The 15,668-nt window shown below is 48.8% G+C and overlaps 1 protein-coding gene and 1 pseudogene across 1 annotated transcript in view; both read left to right on the forward strand.

The window, feature by feature from the left end:
- The first annotated feature begins 948 nt into the window (after positions 1–948).
- Positions 949–6,106, forward strand: LOC142424017 (CDK2-associated and cullin domain-containing protein 1 pseudogene; annotated as a pseudogene).
- PLA2R1 (phospholipase A2 receptor 1) overlaps positions 6,059–15,668 on the forward strand; it is a 117,449-nt gene continuing 107,839 nt past the window's right edge. The window contains exon 1 of the mRNA XM_075529664.1: positions 6,059–6,235. Coding sequence (XP_075385779.1) covers positions 6,109–6,235 — 127 coding nt within the window. The 5' untranslated portion in view covers positions 6,059–6,108. The remainder of the gene's footprint in view (positions 6,236–15,668) is intronic.

Consider the following 15,668-nt stretch of genomic DNA (forward strand, 5'->3'; position numbering starts at 1 on the left):
CAGCACCTCCCTCGTTTTTTTTCTTCACCTCTTCCATGTCATCAAAGTGCTGTCCTTTCATGTCCCTCTGCATTCTCAGAAACAAAAAGAAATCACAAGGAGTGAAATCAGGTGAGTAAAGTGTGTGGGGCAAGAGAGGCATGCTAAAAACTTGTGCACTGAGATGGCTGTGTGAGCAGGACATGGTGGTGGTGGAAAAACCAGTCCCGTCTGCCACAAATCAGACCTTCTTTGTCACACACTGTTGCGCAGTCTTTTCAGAGCCTCTAACTAGAAAGCTTGATTAAAAGTCTGACCTGATGGAATGAATTCCAAATGCACGACAGGTCAACATTATCTTCCTTTTGGGCAATTGACGGACGTCCATAATAAGATTTGTCATCAACCAACATTTCACCTTTTTTGAAATGAGAAAACCACTCATACACTTGAGTTGTTGGTTTTTTTTTTCCCCGTAGCACTGTCTTTGTAAGTTGTGTTCAACATCACAACAGTTTCTGCGGCATTTTTCCTGAGCAGGAACCAAAATTTCACAGTCACACGCTGTTCTCTTAAATGGGCCATCACAAAGAATACCAGTCAAGTGAAACAGCTTTTATAAAAAAAATTCACTGTGACCAGAGGGGACCTCCCACGCAATGCCACGGAGTGCACTAACTCAGAGTGAGTGTTGGATGCTTGCCTGGTGTGAAAAGTGCACTCTGCCCAGGGCAATTCCGTTTGCAGGGGTGGGGGGTACTCCTCGTACTTCTTAGATCAACTGAGTAATGACAAGAATGTTTTGTGGAGATTTTCTACAATAAGTAACATTATTGGTCATGCCACAGAGAGTGAGACCCTGCGCGCCCCTGCCCTTCCCCAGCCCCCAGCAATGTGGGCATGGGAGTCTGCAGTGGCCCCTGGCCCGGGGTTGAGCTGGGCAGCAAATGTCTGCGAGGGACAGGCAGGATGGAAGAGGAAGAGGGGGTCAGCTATTAAGTGATGATGGACAATCAGAACCACAACTGTGAGGCTTCCAGAGTCAAGCCCCACCCCCCACCGGCCATCCATCGCCGCCCCTCTGCAAGCCCCAGGGAGGGTAGCTGCTGGCGGTGCCCACTGTGTCCGTGGACAGAAAAGGTCGCAAGGAGAAACTGTCGATGGGGCCGCTGCCACTGCCAGAGTCGATCATGATGTTGAAGAGCTGCTACTGGCCTGCCACGGTGACCAAGGAGGCCCCGCCCCCACCCCCAGCTCCACCATCAACATCAACACCTCCCCCTCTAAGTTCTTAAGGAATGTTATAACTGTTGATGATTATAGGAGCACATACTGACCAAAATTGGGTGGTGCCATAAAACAACTCTATCCCCAACCTTATGAACAGATATCCGGTTGCACCGATAAGTATGCGTGCCCGCAGCTCTTAGAGCAGATGTACAGGGGTCTGATTAAAAAGGGAACCAATCATCTAGAGAGAGTCTCAAAGGAGCTGCAGGCCAGCCCTCCTGATCTCTACACTGAAAGACTGACTGCGCTCTCGGACAGTATAGGGGAACATATGCAGGGCACCGTGTCTCTTTTCCTATAGATGAATACATTTTACATAGACACTAAGCGGAACAGAGGCTTAAAGGACGGCCTTATGAAACTGTTTACAGAACGCGCTGCAGGGAAAGCGCATCTACAGCCTGATGCCTTTGACGTAGTCACCACCTTTCCAGGTCACTCCTTCAAAGATACGAATGTCGCAAAAGGCCTGCATACCCTGACACCAGAATGGGTTCAGATGGCTCCAACTCTGTTTTCTAGTCTATATTTTTCTAGAATTTATTCCAAACATTCTCCCTCTGGCGGTGGAATTGTGGCAGTGGAAGCAGAGCTTTCTAATATGCTGCTCAAGGTTAGAAACTTCGAAGAGAATTTACAAAAAATGTTTTGTTTTTGTTTTTTTGACAGGAGACCCATTACGGAAGAGAGCGGGGACTTACAGCAACCCCTTGGCACGCCCGAGGTCCAGAGGCTACAGACAGTGACTGCCATGGCTGCACTTGGGCTTCTGCAAAGAGGGTGAGATGGACTGCAGAGACTCCGCCCTGTCCCCCACCCCCAGAGCACATGGGGCATGGGGGGCAAGGGGGGACACTGGTGGGGTGAGGTGGGGCTCTCTCAAAGCACTGCTGTTGGGAGAAGATGTTGGGCTCTGACTTTGTTTTGTATTTTCTTTTTAATTAAAAATAACAACAACAAAACAAACAAACACCCTAACAAACCGAAAAGAAGGGAATGACCCTGGAGTCAGTTGCTGCTAGACTTTGGGGATGATTTGGAAATGGGACAATCTCTTACTGAGCTCATTCTTGGCTACCGCCAAGAACAAGCATCCTGAGAAGTGGCCTTTGCAAAGCGAAAACCAGCAGCTTCATCCAAAGCTGGAAGAGCAGCAGGACCCTGCCTCCTTAAAGCCCCCACTGTTCCTTTGAGACCTGGCCCCCTCGTGTTGGTCTCACATAGCAAGGTCCATGTGGCTCTGAAAACAGTACAGTATTGTTTGCCCACCACATAGATAGATAGATAGATAGATAGATAGATAGATAGATAGATAGATAGATAGATAGATAACTTTGGTAGTAACGGAGCCGGGCGCCTTATATATTTCTTCTCCTTCTTGGTGGCACTGTGGGTTAGGCACTGAGCTGCTAACCTCAAGGTCATTAGTTCAAACCCATCAGCCACTCCTGGGGAGAAAGATAAGGGTACCCGTTTTCATAACAAACTGACTGCCATCAAGTAGAAGTCAACTCATAGCAACTCTACAGGACGGGGTAGAACTGCCCCTGTGAGTTTCCAAGGATATAACTCTTTTTAAAAAAAATCATTTTATTGGGGGCTCATAAAACTCTTATCACAATCCATACATCCATCCATTGTGTCAAGCACATTTGTACATTTGTTGCCATCATCATTCTCAAAACATTTGCTTTTTACTTGAGCCCCTGGTATCAGTTCCTCATTCTAAAAACCTCCCACCATATGCTGGCAAATAGCTTCTAATGTTTGCCATGTTTTGGGGGGAGACAAAGCTGGGGAGGTCTCTTTATAATCCCACAGGTTGACATTTTCACTTTTAAATTTTATTTTATCGGGGTCTCTTACAGCTCTTATCACAATCCATCCATATATCCATTGTGTCAAACGTATGTTGTCATCACCTTTTTCAAAATATTTTCTTTCTACTTGAGTCCCTGGCATCAGCTCCTCATTTTTACCTCTCCCTCCCCCATATCCCCTTAATAATTTATAAATCATTCTTTTCTTTTTTTAATCATGTCTTACACCAATGGCTGTCTCATTTTACCCACTTTTCTGTTGTCTGTTATTATCTCCGGCTTTTAAAGAAGGAAACGGAGGCTAAGGAAAGCTAAGTGACCGCACTACCTCTTTTCACCATTGTATTACCCTTCTTCATGGTTCTGTGATGACACACATGGAGCTGCCACGAGCCAGAATCTATTCTTCCAGGGTAACGCTGGTTCTGACTGGACCTGGTCTCATAAGTCTGACATACAAGCAAGACCATGACATATATAGTGATCAGCTTCTCAATGGCTCCAAAGCTCTTTAGCACAGATTCCCACCTCAAAGCAGCAGAGCTCCAGGCAGCGAGTAAACACTGGCTCTTTCCTGAATCCTGTAATTGCCGAATAGAGAATGTGGTCTTCATTACACCGACTGCTCAGAAAATGAAATGGAACTTCTCCTGCCCCTCTTTGTTCTACTTAGAGTAATAGCTCTATGGCCACAGAATATTATTTACTATTCGTCAAGGAAGGCTTTACATTGATCACATTCATTATATACAGCAGGCTTTCCCGAAGGGGGTGCCATTGCCCCCTGAAGGGCCACTAGAATGACCCAGGGGAAGCGCTGCAAAAGCAGATACCTATCTTTCATCTTGGGTTATGGGCTATGGTACAACAATTTTTAATTGCCGCCGTTTGGGGGGAGGGGCGGTATTGCTGAGTAATTTGCTTTCTGAGAAGAGGGCGGTAGGGAACCTGGGAGATAGAGGATAAGATGGAGTCTGTAACAGGTGAATAGCTCACCGTGTTCTCCTGCTAGTGGGAGGTTGGCCTGTCTCCACTGACCTCATTTGCTGGATGCTATCCATTAGCTGCCTTTTGCTCCAGGCAGGCACCTCTCCTCTGTCTCCCACACAAGCATTGCACACTCCGCATATTATTTTCTTACAATGTCTTTCTATTCTAGGACTGTCCCCCCAGTTCCACTACCCTTTCTGAACACAGCCATGTTTCCCTGAGACTCCTCCTCTCTCCCCTTCGCACAGCACTGCACCTCGCTAGCAATTAACAACACGGTCACACTTTACAACCTAACTATGCTGCGTAGACTGTGCTTGCCTCCCGCAATAGACATCAACCCACTGAATCGTCTACTTTGGGGATATCCCCATAGCCCACACTTTAATTTTGAAGATGGAGGAAGGAAGTGATCAATACTTTGTGGTCGAAGTGTATGTGCTCTGAAGCACTTAAAAGCATCCTTTCCCTGCATCTTTTCAGAGAGGAATGCAGACAAATAGTGTAGTGTTACAGATTCACTTCATGCTCTGTCACCTTTGTGCACACTGCATTGTCTCTCTGCCGCACTCAAGTCACCTCTCTGGCAGCCAGCTCTGCCTGACAGGCTTCCCGGAATCCCTTCAGAGAAATCCCAAGGACTTCACCTCTGGCTGGAGAGGCCATGCCTTGCTGAAAGCTTACCACCGCATCAGATGCGGGCAGAGGTGTTAATAAACTTAGCATCACCTTTTCCAACAGGGAATGGAGCCTTTGGATACATGTTCTCCTCCTTTCCTCCCCGAGACACTTCGGAGGCCTTCGGAGGCTCCTGCCAGGACTGAACACCTGTTGGCACTACATTGACCAAAACCATGGAGTTTCCTCCTTCTCGCTTTCATTTCATTCTTGCTCCAGGCCTGAGATTACCTCTCAGGCTCTGCTTCAGGATGAGAACCCGTTTTAATTGTTCTGGAATCTAGAATTCTGGGTCCATGAGACTGTGTTAACCTATCCAGGTAATCATTGTCTTTACTTGTCCTTTTGAACTTGGAGCGTTGAGAAACTGGTTTCCGAATGTCACCTTTAACGATAAGTAGTTTGGTAAAATCATTTTGCCTTAGGCAATGTGCTTTTTGAAAGAATTCAGTCCGTTTCCGGAAACAGATATTTCAGGGTTGGACGGGAGACCAGGTTGTAGGGTCATTTGCTCTGTAAATGCTGCTCCAGGGACGTGGTGTGTGGCAAGGCTGATAAAATGGGATCTAGGAATTCTTTAACGTTTTCTCATCTGCAAAACATTCTGGCTTTGCTTAATCAAAATATTGCCCTGTTTTTGCAAATCGTATCTTCGGTAAACTTTAATCTATTTACATGGCCAGGCCTTCCGAGTTACTCCGGAGGAGAGAGGGTGGAGACCAGGGCGCTGTGCTCCGGGCTCCGGGGCTCCGGAGCGAGCATTCCAGGGGAGGGGAGGTCCCCAGGCAAGTAGAAGCTCCAAGGAGCTCGGTTAACTTTAAGCGACCTCCTGCCAAACCCGCAGTGTTTACCAGAATCCGGGTGATTTGCAAATCCAGATGTCAGACTTCCTGTCCAAGGGAGTCTCATTTCGCTCCCCCCCGCCCCCCAATTCCTCTTCAGCCTCCCCAAGGAAGAAAAGGGGCGGGACGGGAGGCGGAGGCGAGGCTCCCGCCAGCTCCCTCACTCCTTTCCCTCCTCCAGCTCGCAGGCAGGAATTTTTGGGATGGGCAGATGGTCTACCCCCTCCATCCCCTCATCCTCCTCCTTCCCCAAGTCCGGGGGCGCAGGGCGGGGAAAACTTCCCCGACTTTCCAGTTCCCCACCCCAGAGCCCCCGGAGTGTCCGGACACAGTGACGACCGAGGTGGGGGAGTGGGCGTCCGGGGCGCAGGGGTGGCCAAGACCCCGGACGGGGCGGAGCTTGGCGAGCTCTGCGGGCCCGCCCCCCGCAGCGCGGGCGGGGCGCTGGGGGCGCGAGGCTGGTCCTCGCGGGTGCGCTGCGGGGCGCGCTGCGAGTCCAGTGGTTAGCGATGCCGCGGCCGCAGCTGCTGCCGCTCCTGCCGCTCCTGCCGCTGCTGCTGCTGCTGCGGGCGCCCCCCGGCTGCGGCGAGGACACGGCGGCGGCGCTCACCCCTGAGCGCTTGCCCGAGTGGCAAGGTGAGTGTCCCCCGGGCGGGCGGCGGGCCCGCTCGGCACGTCCAGGCTGGGGGCAGGGAGCGTGTAAGGCTGGAGATGGGCGAGGGGCCAGACCGGCCGGGTTTGTGTCCAGGCCACGTTCCTGCAATCCCGGGGAAGGTTTGGGGGTGGGACAGTACTTTAGTGGAGGGGCCTCGCGTCCCCCTCTCTGGGCCTCATCCTTCCCTCCACTGCGAAAACCGAATGAATAATAATAACTTCCCCAAGGGCCGCGTGGGGCGCGGCTGGGGCTCGCACGCAGTTTCCACTGAGCTCTGGCCTCGGCTATGGAGACATATCTACACGCAAACGTCCCAAGTGCTGCTAACTTGGGCGGCCCATCTCTCCGATACATGATGTCAAAAAAGATGCCCCCGTTGTTTGCCCTTTCTAAACAAGCGCTCGAGTGTGCGCCACCACCTGTGGAGTGGCACCAACCCAGGCGCCTCCCTCCCCTTCACCTGCGTGACCGACCTGTGATCCTCAATCCCACTATTCGGAAAAATGGGGCCCACGAGGCCCATGGGAGCACAAAGACTCAAATGAGATGGTCTCTAAAGACACGTGACACACCCGATTCCTTCAGTTACCTCCTCCAACACACACACACACACACACACACACACACACACACCATCAGTTCAGCAAGCACTCATTGAACACCTACTACACATAACATGTAAGGAGAGAAGTGGAGAGGTTTCTGTCCTCCAAGGTCCACGTTGGTGAATAAGTGTATATGCCACCCCTCAGGAACCAGGTTTGGGTCCAAATTTGGAAGCCCCTCGGTAGAGGGAAGAGGAAGGTGCTGTTAGTCGCTAGGGGCAGCCTTTCCTACTCACCTCAACCCCCTGGAGGCGGGGCAGGGGAGGTAGTTGGAATGTACCCAGAGGTGCCTTGAAGACAAGCCTGGCAATATGACTTCTGAAGGGACACAACTTTGAAACTCCCATAGACCGGGCCAACTTTGCACACGTGGGGTATCTGTGAGGAGGACCCCAAATCAAAGCAAACCCATTGCCAGCCAGCTGATTCTCACTCCGAGTGCCATCTTCGGTGGGTGGGGGTGGGGGTGGGAGTGGCGGGGGTGGGGGTGGTGGGGGTGGTGGAGGTGGTGTGTGTGTTTTGGAGGTAACTTTAAAGGAATCTTCAAAATGGCTAACGCACCGGCCTGTCACATGCTTTTAGAGACATTCTCATTTAATTAGCCACTTTGCGTATTCAAGGTGGTAAATCATTTTTAATAGTAATTTATATCCTACAATGAAATAGTCTAGTCATATTAAGAAGGATTGTTCAGTCATCACCACAATCAGTGTTAGAACATTTTCTTTCTTGTTCCCATTGCTGATGACTCCCCATTTTCCCCTAACCCCCCTTCCATGACTTGAGGGCATTATCAATCCAGTTACTGTCTCTCCAGAATTCACCCATCCTGGATTCCCTATAAAGAAACACACACACACACACACACACACACAAAAGGGGTCTTGCCACAATCACCAAAGTTTCAGAACTCAATGGAAAAGAAAGCCAAAAATATTTAAAAGCTGGAAAAGAACGAATTGTTCTTGTATTAGGGCTCCGATCAAGTGAGAGCTCAAAATCCATTTGCTTTTCTTTGGTTTACATCCATCCTGGTTCATTTTAGAGACATAATTATTTTATTAGTGTAGATCATAAATTATCCCCATGGGGCCTAAAGTAATTCTATTGATAGCATGACTACTTTAGCCAATGAATTTAAAACACTGTTGAGAAAAGGAATTTATACATGTGTAGGCCATCTTGTTAGACCGTGATACATGAGTTGTTGACCTGTACAGATTTGAAACTTAGGTGACTGAACCCTAATCACACAAACCATGAAGGTTGCAGACGTGGCTACATTTTCAGTAACACTCATTTACAAAAGCAGAACCATGCCTGCTAGACTGATACATGTAATCAAAAAAATACCGAGAGAGCATGAAAGCAGCAAATATGTTCATTGGGCACCCTCAGCACAATAGATCCAACCCAAATAAAGCCCGACCGCCAAGTCTGTAACCTTGGCACGGTGATCATCTGCTTCTTCTCCCGCTAGGGCATTTCCGCTTTATTTCAGCTCCTTAGATGTGCTCCAAGTGAGCTTAAAGTACAGTCCAGTTCACTAGGCGGGGTTTTCAATGGGAGTCCTTCTGGTGTGGTCCGTGAGAGGTCTTGTGCACTTTGAAAGAACAGAGTCTAAAGTCCCAGTTGTCTATAGCACACTGTCTGGGTCACCAAGGACTGACTGAATAGAAACTAGGTCAAAAGTGCCCAATTAGGAATCTAAAATGGGGTATATTTCCCCTTGGGGGTCGTCATCAGTAATGTTTTACCCAATGGCAAGTTGCCCCACTTGGTTTGCCCACCATCAGAAGTGTAATCAACATCTTTTTATTGGGGCTCATAAGGCTCTTATCACAATCCACACATACATCAATTGAGCAAAGCACCCTTATACATTCGTTGCACTCGTCATTCTCATAATTCACCTTCCACTTGGGTTCCTGGAATCAGCTCGGTTTCCCATTTTTCCCCCATCCCCCTCCCTCCCCGATCCCACCCCTGGTCCCTTGATAGTTTATAAATAATTATTATATCTTATCTTACACTCCCCGGCGTCTCCCCTCACCCGCCTCCCCATTGCCCATCTCCCAGAGAGGAGGTTACACATAGATCTCTGAGATTGGTTCTCCCTTTCTACACCCCCTTCCCTCCTGGTGTCGCCACTCCCACTGCTGGTGTTGAGGGGTTCGTCTGTCCTAGATTCCCTGTGCCTCCAGATCCCCACTGCACCGCTGTACATCCTCTGGTATAACCAGGTCCGCAAGGCAAGGTAGAATTCGGGTCATGATGATTGGGAGGGGAGGAAGCGTTCAGGAACTAGAGGAAGGTTTTGAGTTTCATTGTTGCTACACTGAACCCTGAGTGGCCCATCTCCTCCACACTAGCCCTCTGGAAGGGATGTCCAGCTATCTACAGATGGGCATTGGGTCCCCATCACGCACTCCCCCTCTTTCACGGTGATGTGATTCTCACCACCACCCCACCTTTGTTGTTGGAGACCTGGTCTCCTCTGCCCTTCACGGTCACCTATGTTTGTGTGCTGCTTCCGTGTGGGCTTGGTTGGTTCTGGGCTAGATGGCCGCTTGTTTGCTTTCAAGCCTTTAAGTCCCCAGACGCTATATCTCTCAGTAGCCGGGCACCATCAGCCTTCTTCACCACACTTGCTTATGCACACTTTCGTCTTCAGTGATTATGTGAGGAAGGTGATCACACAATGATTGTTTTTGTTCCTTTGTGTCTGCTACATGGTCCATTCAACACCTTGTGTTCGCTTAGGCCGTGTGCTTCTTCTCTGTGGGCTTTGTTGCTTCTGAGCTAGATGGCCACTTATTTGCCTTCAATCCTTTAAGACCCCAGATGCTATATCTTTTTGATAGCCGGGCACCATCAGCTTTCTTCACCACGTTTGCTTACACACACGTCTGTCTTCAGTGATCATGTCGAGAAGATGGGTATCCTGCAATGGCTGCTTAGCAGGGCGAGGTGCTCCCTTCCCCAATTCTTGATCAGAGTTCTCAGTAAGGATCACCAATTCCTCTTGTAGGAGTGTTTGTTGATTTGGGATGACTGTAGAACAAACACTGCTATATGGAACAACTGATTGATCTCCCTTTCCCCGTAAAATCAGAGACTGACACATCTGGCGTGAGGCCACCTCTCTTGAAGTGGTTTTTAAGAAGTTCAAATCAGAGTTATATGGTTCATGGGCAGTAGGTGGGCACACTACCTCATTGCTGGAGGAAACAGATTAGAAGACTACATGATCTAAGAAGACTCTTGGTCTTGGTTTTTGTCTGTGTAGTAGTGAACTCATACAATATTTGTCGTTTTTTGTGTGTGATTAATTAATTTCACTCATCGTAATGGTTTCCAGGTTCATCAATATCATGCATGAGGTGATTCCTGGTTTCATGGTTTTCCGCCATACTATTCATTCCATGGTGTGTATGAACCAGTGTCTATCATTCTTCTATTGATGGGCATTTAGGTTGTTTCCAGCTACTTGCGATTGTGAATGGTGCTGCAATGAACATGGGAAAGCATGTATCTGTGCGTGTGCCATCTCTTACTTCTCTGGGGTACGTGCCCAACACAGGCATTGCTGGGTTGTATGGCATTCTTTGCCCAGTTGTTTTAAGAAGTGCCATATTGCTCTCCCCAATGGTTATACATGGTTCCACACAGGCGGTGAATCTTTACAAGCGCAGAGAGTCTCTTCTTTCCCACCACAGAGCCGCTGGTGGATTCCAACCGCTGACTGTGTGATCAGTAAGTGGATATTAAGCACACTGCACCCCAGGGTTCTTTCCAGGAGGGAGAAGGCAGAGGAAAGCCCTGGGAAGTTAAATAAACAGGAAGGAGGAGCCTTCAGCCAGTCTGCTCCCCACCATTGGGTGTTGCTTTGGAGAGTAGGGATTTGCCGGGGGGTCTGAGTATCTGAGTATAACTTTTCCTCCTCTGTAGGCCATTTAATACGTCTTTGAGGTAATACTTACTGGATGCTCACTAGATCCGATTCTCTAGTACTCCTAGGAGACCTTATCAGGGACAGGTTGAGCAACTAGGCTATTCTTATGCTAAGTGGCCAAAGGTCACAGGCTCCTGGTCCCCTGTCACTCAGGTAACTAAATAGCTCCTGTGGATGCACCTGATAAACCTGACACGGGGTGGTGGGGCCCTTTCCCAGGAGCAGTTTTACTACATGGTGGAGATTCTCCTACAGTCCACAATGTGCGTTTTGCCTAAGCTCTAGGTATCTAGGACAGAGGCTGGGACTGGGCCACTCACACAGTGATCTTCTGAGGCAGGCTTCACCCTGACCAGCTGATCCTGGTCTATAGAGAGCAGACCCAAAACCAAGCCGGGGTAATCAGTGCCTTTTCTGAGTGAGCCAGTAATGAAAGGAGAACATCTGCTACCTCCTGTCTCCTCCAGGTGACAGTTTACACATCTGAAGGGGTTTGACATCACCAAGGCTCCAGCCAATGTTCATATGCAATCACCTACTTTCTTCAAGCACCCCAGGTACTGGAAGAGCAGGGCTGAAGATGAAAGAGTTGGGGTATCTTGGTGAGAGGTGGGTGTAGTCTGTGTGGTGGATGCTAAAAGAAATGAAAGGACTTGCACATAGTATTGAGGATCAGAATTATAAGTGGCCCCATCCAACATGGTGGGAGCGTTTCCTCCTTGGGGTCAAAATTGGTGCTTTGAGTGCCCAGTGCCTAGGGGAAATGATGGTGAGGTCCGAGTGTTAACTATGGAGTCCAATCAGAAGAGAAGTGGATCCAGGAGCATTTTGGTCATCTGATGAGAAGATGAAGGGTGAGGAGAGGGACTAAGGGCTCTCTGTCTGTTGAGTACTGTCTGCTTTATCATCCTGTCTCGGTGTGTTCACCCCAAAGCAGTCCCAGAGACATGTAGTTGGATGCAAGTAGATTATATAAATCACTGTGGCATCTGGGGCTCAACTTCACAAGAGAGGCTCTGAGGAACTGTGTAGAACATACCTCACCAGGGTCAGACACTTGGGATCTCTGCCCACCTACCCTGCCCTGTGTGGATTGAGGCTTGCTCCGGGAGCACTCACCCTTGGTGCATGTACTCTTGGAACACTCAGGCAGGGGTATTTGAAGACAGGTGGAGTACCTGGGAACTGTCTGCAGGTGAGTGATCTCCAGGTGAGGGAAGGATACCGGTTGGAAACCAGCAGAATCTGCTACACCACCATCCTCATCACCACCACTGTGGCAGTTACATCATCTCCTGTCAACTTGAGGAAGGGGAGAAGTCTAGCTTGTCAATCATGTCACAGCTTGCTGTTCTCATTTGGAGACACAATGGAGATAAATAGCTCATTGGAGGCTACTCTCTGCTGTGATCTTCCTGATGACTCGACACATGGAGCGATGCTGATGGAGCCAGAACCTTGGACCTGGAGGAGCCATGTGGAGACCACAGTCAGCGCTGAGATGCTTCCACCACCACTGGATCCACAAGACTTTCCATCCACAGTCCTGTGATCTTCCTGCATTCAGCATCATTGCATGGCTGCGTGAATCTAAAGAGGAATTTATAGATGTATCAGACATATGGGTGAATATCGGACTTATGGACTTGATCTGGGCTAGGATATTTACTTAACATACAATTTCTCTTTGATATAAAGCTCTTTCTTATACACATATGAGTGTGTCTGGATTTGTTTCTCTGGTCAACCTGGACTGACACAACCACTGTAATGCAAATGGGAGATAAAAATGTTAATAAGAAGCTGAGAATCCAGTGAAATATAGAGAAGCATAAACAATTACAAAACAGTGTGGTAAGTGTTATGATAACAAGGAATGAGCCAAGAGCTACTGGGTTGCAGGGACTGGCCAGGGGAGTTGGAGACTCACAACAGTTCATTTGAGCTGTCCTCAAGGACTTTTGGATGGCGCAGGCAACTAAATATTCAACCACTAGTTGAAAGGTCGGCAGTTCAAAGCAACCCAGAGACACTTCGGAAGACCGACCTGGAGATGTGCTGCCAAAAGGTTAGTCTTGAAACTTCTCCAAAGCCATTCTCCTCTGCCACATGGGGTTGCCTTGAGACTTCGACTCAACTCAATGGCCGCTGACAACCAAGGATCAGCAGATATTTACCATATGGGAAAATGAGCTAGAACATTCCAAGGTTCTCTGGATTTCCTCCCCTTAGACTATGTGTTGTCAATCCTGACCTCCACACTGGTGGCTATAATCCCATTAGGGAATGGGTTGACTTTATGCAAATGAGCCGGGATTAGTGGAGGGTGAGTTTTAAAGTCCAGTTTACCAGGTTCTCATGGTGACCCAATGACAAGTTGTTTTGGAAACAACCTCATCAAGCCACTGAATCTGCCCGGCTGCTGAGAAGGACCTCATTGACCTTGATAGGGTCTCTAACACAGGGGAGCCAGCTCATACTTAGAAGTGCAGGGATACTTGCCTGGCTGTGGGAGGGGAAGGAGGCCATCTGCTAGTCTAAAGCAGTAGCCTAGGAAGAAAGATACTGGTGTACTGAAGACAGTCGGCCCCAGTATGAGCGGAAAGTTTAAGATACGGATTCCAATAGACGAAAACTAAAAGCAACAGGCTTCGTAGGAGTTAGAAGCTGGGAGAGATGGGGAGGTGGGAGGACTAGGGATTCTACAGTGGAAATGTCAAATTTGGGAGGTGGAGTCACTCTCAGTAATGACACAATCCAAGATGCTAGTGCAGGTGTGGTCACAGGTGTGGTTGTTAACTGAAAGAGCCGCTGGCCCTCAGAGGCCAAGGAAAGAGTGCAGAGCGCAGCGTGGGGGCTCAGGCCGTTGAGCTGGTTTACATCACAGTCCAGTATAAATAGGAACCCCCGTGGGCATCTCGATAACTGAGACACAAAGTGAAAAACCCTCACTTAGTAGAAGGCGCAGGGAGCCCTGGGAGCCCAGCGGATTGCGTTGGGAAGCAACCTCACGGACAGCAGTTAGCAAGCATGCAGAGAGGGCTGCCCTTCTCTGCCTCTGACAAGATTGACAGCCTGGCGGCCCACAGCTGCGGGGCTCCTCCGTCCTAGGAAGAGTCGCTAGGAGTTGGAGTCCACTCGGTTTCAGTGAGATTCTCGTGGAATAGTGTTTGCTATTTTCCATTGTGTGTGTGTGTGTGTGTGTGTGTCTCCGCATGACACAGCGAATTGATTTCATGACCCATTAGTGGTTGACAGGCTGCAGCCCAGGAGCCCTGGGGCAGAGTTGGGTCATCTGTGTGGGAGTTAAAGGTTTGGGGTTGGGATTACATCGGGGAGCCTGCTGGTATCACAGCTCCAGGACTCGGGGGAAGAGAGGTTTGTAGCAGGGAAGGAAGGGGGCCACGTGGGAGGGGGTTTCTGAAGGAGGGTGACAAGGTCCACCCCAAGTTCGCAGCATCGGGGAGGAACCTGAGATTTCCCCCTAAGCTTCCATTTTCGAATACGGGCAAAAACGTTCCCTCTGCTGCTCGTGATGGCATCTAATATTTATGCCGTGCTTGCCGGGTGCCCTGTCTCCTACCACCTTGCATCTATAGACATGGCGGTGGCGGCCATGGGCTCACACAGGGCTGCAGGAGTGAGCATGGCACAGTGAGCATGGCATGCTGTGAGCTGCAGCTGACTTGATGGCACCTAACAACAACCACACCACAACTGGCTGAGGTGGATGAAGTACATTCATATGTAAGTGTGTGTGTGTGTGTGTGTGTGTCCCTCTTTTACGGGAGAAGGATTAGGTAACCTGCACATCCAGGTCGAGTGGGTGAGGATTTAAGGCATGTGCTCAGACACTAGGGCAGGTGATCCGCCCATAGCCTCAGGATCCCATAGAACAGCTCATTCTGATCTGATTTCGTAATGGGCGACACAGGGGCCAGTCTCTTGCTCTCTGCCACTCTCCCTTTTCCAAACCCTCATACAGCCACATGTGGAAGTGAATGTTTTCACAGAGTAGAAATGGGCAAAGCTCGTATTGATTGATTGATTATTCTAAACAATTGCTACACCCTTGGGCGCCAAGCCATTCCCTTCATCTCAGAATTTGGAGTTTAAGTGAAAGTATGATCCCATACCGGTTCAGTGGTCCTTCCGGGCCATAAATCACTCCAGCCATCTGGACTCCATTTCTCTCCTTTCCACCCATCATCCCTTAGCGGCTCTTCCGCTTTGTACTCACTCTTCTCATTCCAGCGTCCCCGACTGGCTCCTTCCTTCCCCACAAGCCTTTGCAAGTCAATGTGGACTTCCAGGTTTTCTTGTGCACACGTGTGTGTGTGTGTATGTGTGTTCTCATTAAGCTTCTCAGCTCTTCTGTTGTTGGTTGTTTCAGTAACTGATGGTATAGAACACAAGTCCCAGACTGGTGACCAAAAAGGTTGAACCACACAGAGCTTGGCTGTCCCCTTGCTTGCCCCCCAGCCTGGCAATTTGCTTAATTAAACCAGGGTTTCTTCAAAACAATAACAACTTTGTTGTGCCTTTTCTGAACTCATTGTTATGCAACAAATTATCATTTCATCTATCAGAGTAATATGTTTGAGACATTCATAAACCCTTTCCTCTGTTTTCTTTCAAACATTATCCTTGAAAGTGTTTTAGGAGAGACTCCAGTACGTGATTAAAGAATACAAATTAATAGGTGGACTTGGCCAAAGTTCAAAGAAATGCTATAGTTCATAAAAGAAACAAGTAAAAGAGAACCTTATAACTTGATTAAGTTGTTTAAGGAAAATTATTTTATAAAGCCACTTTAGGAAAATTGAATATTATAAGGCTTTCTATACACTGGCT

Source organism: Tenrec ecaudatus, chromosome 13, assembly GCF_050624435.1.
Source record: "Tenrec ecaudatus isolate mTenEca1 chromosome 13, mTenEca1.hap1, whole genome shotgun sequence".
Classification (NCBI taxonomy): Eukaryota; Metazoa; Chordata; class Mammalia; order Afrosoricida; family Tenrecidae; genus Tenrec; species Tenrec ecaudatus.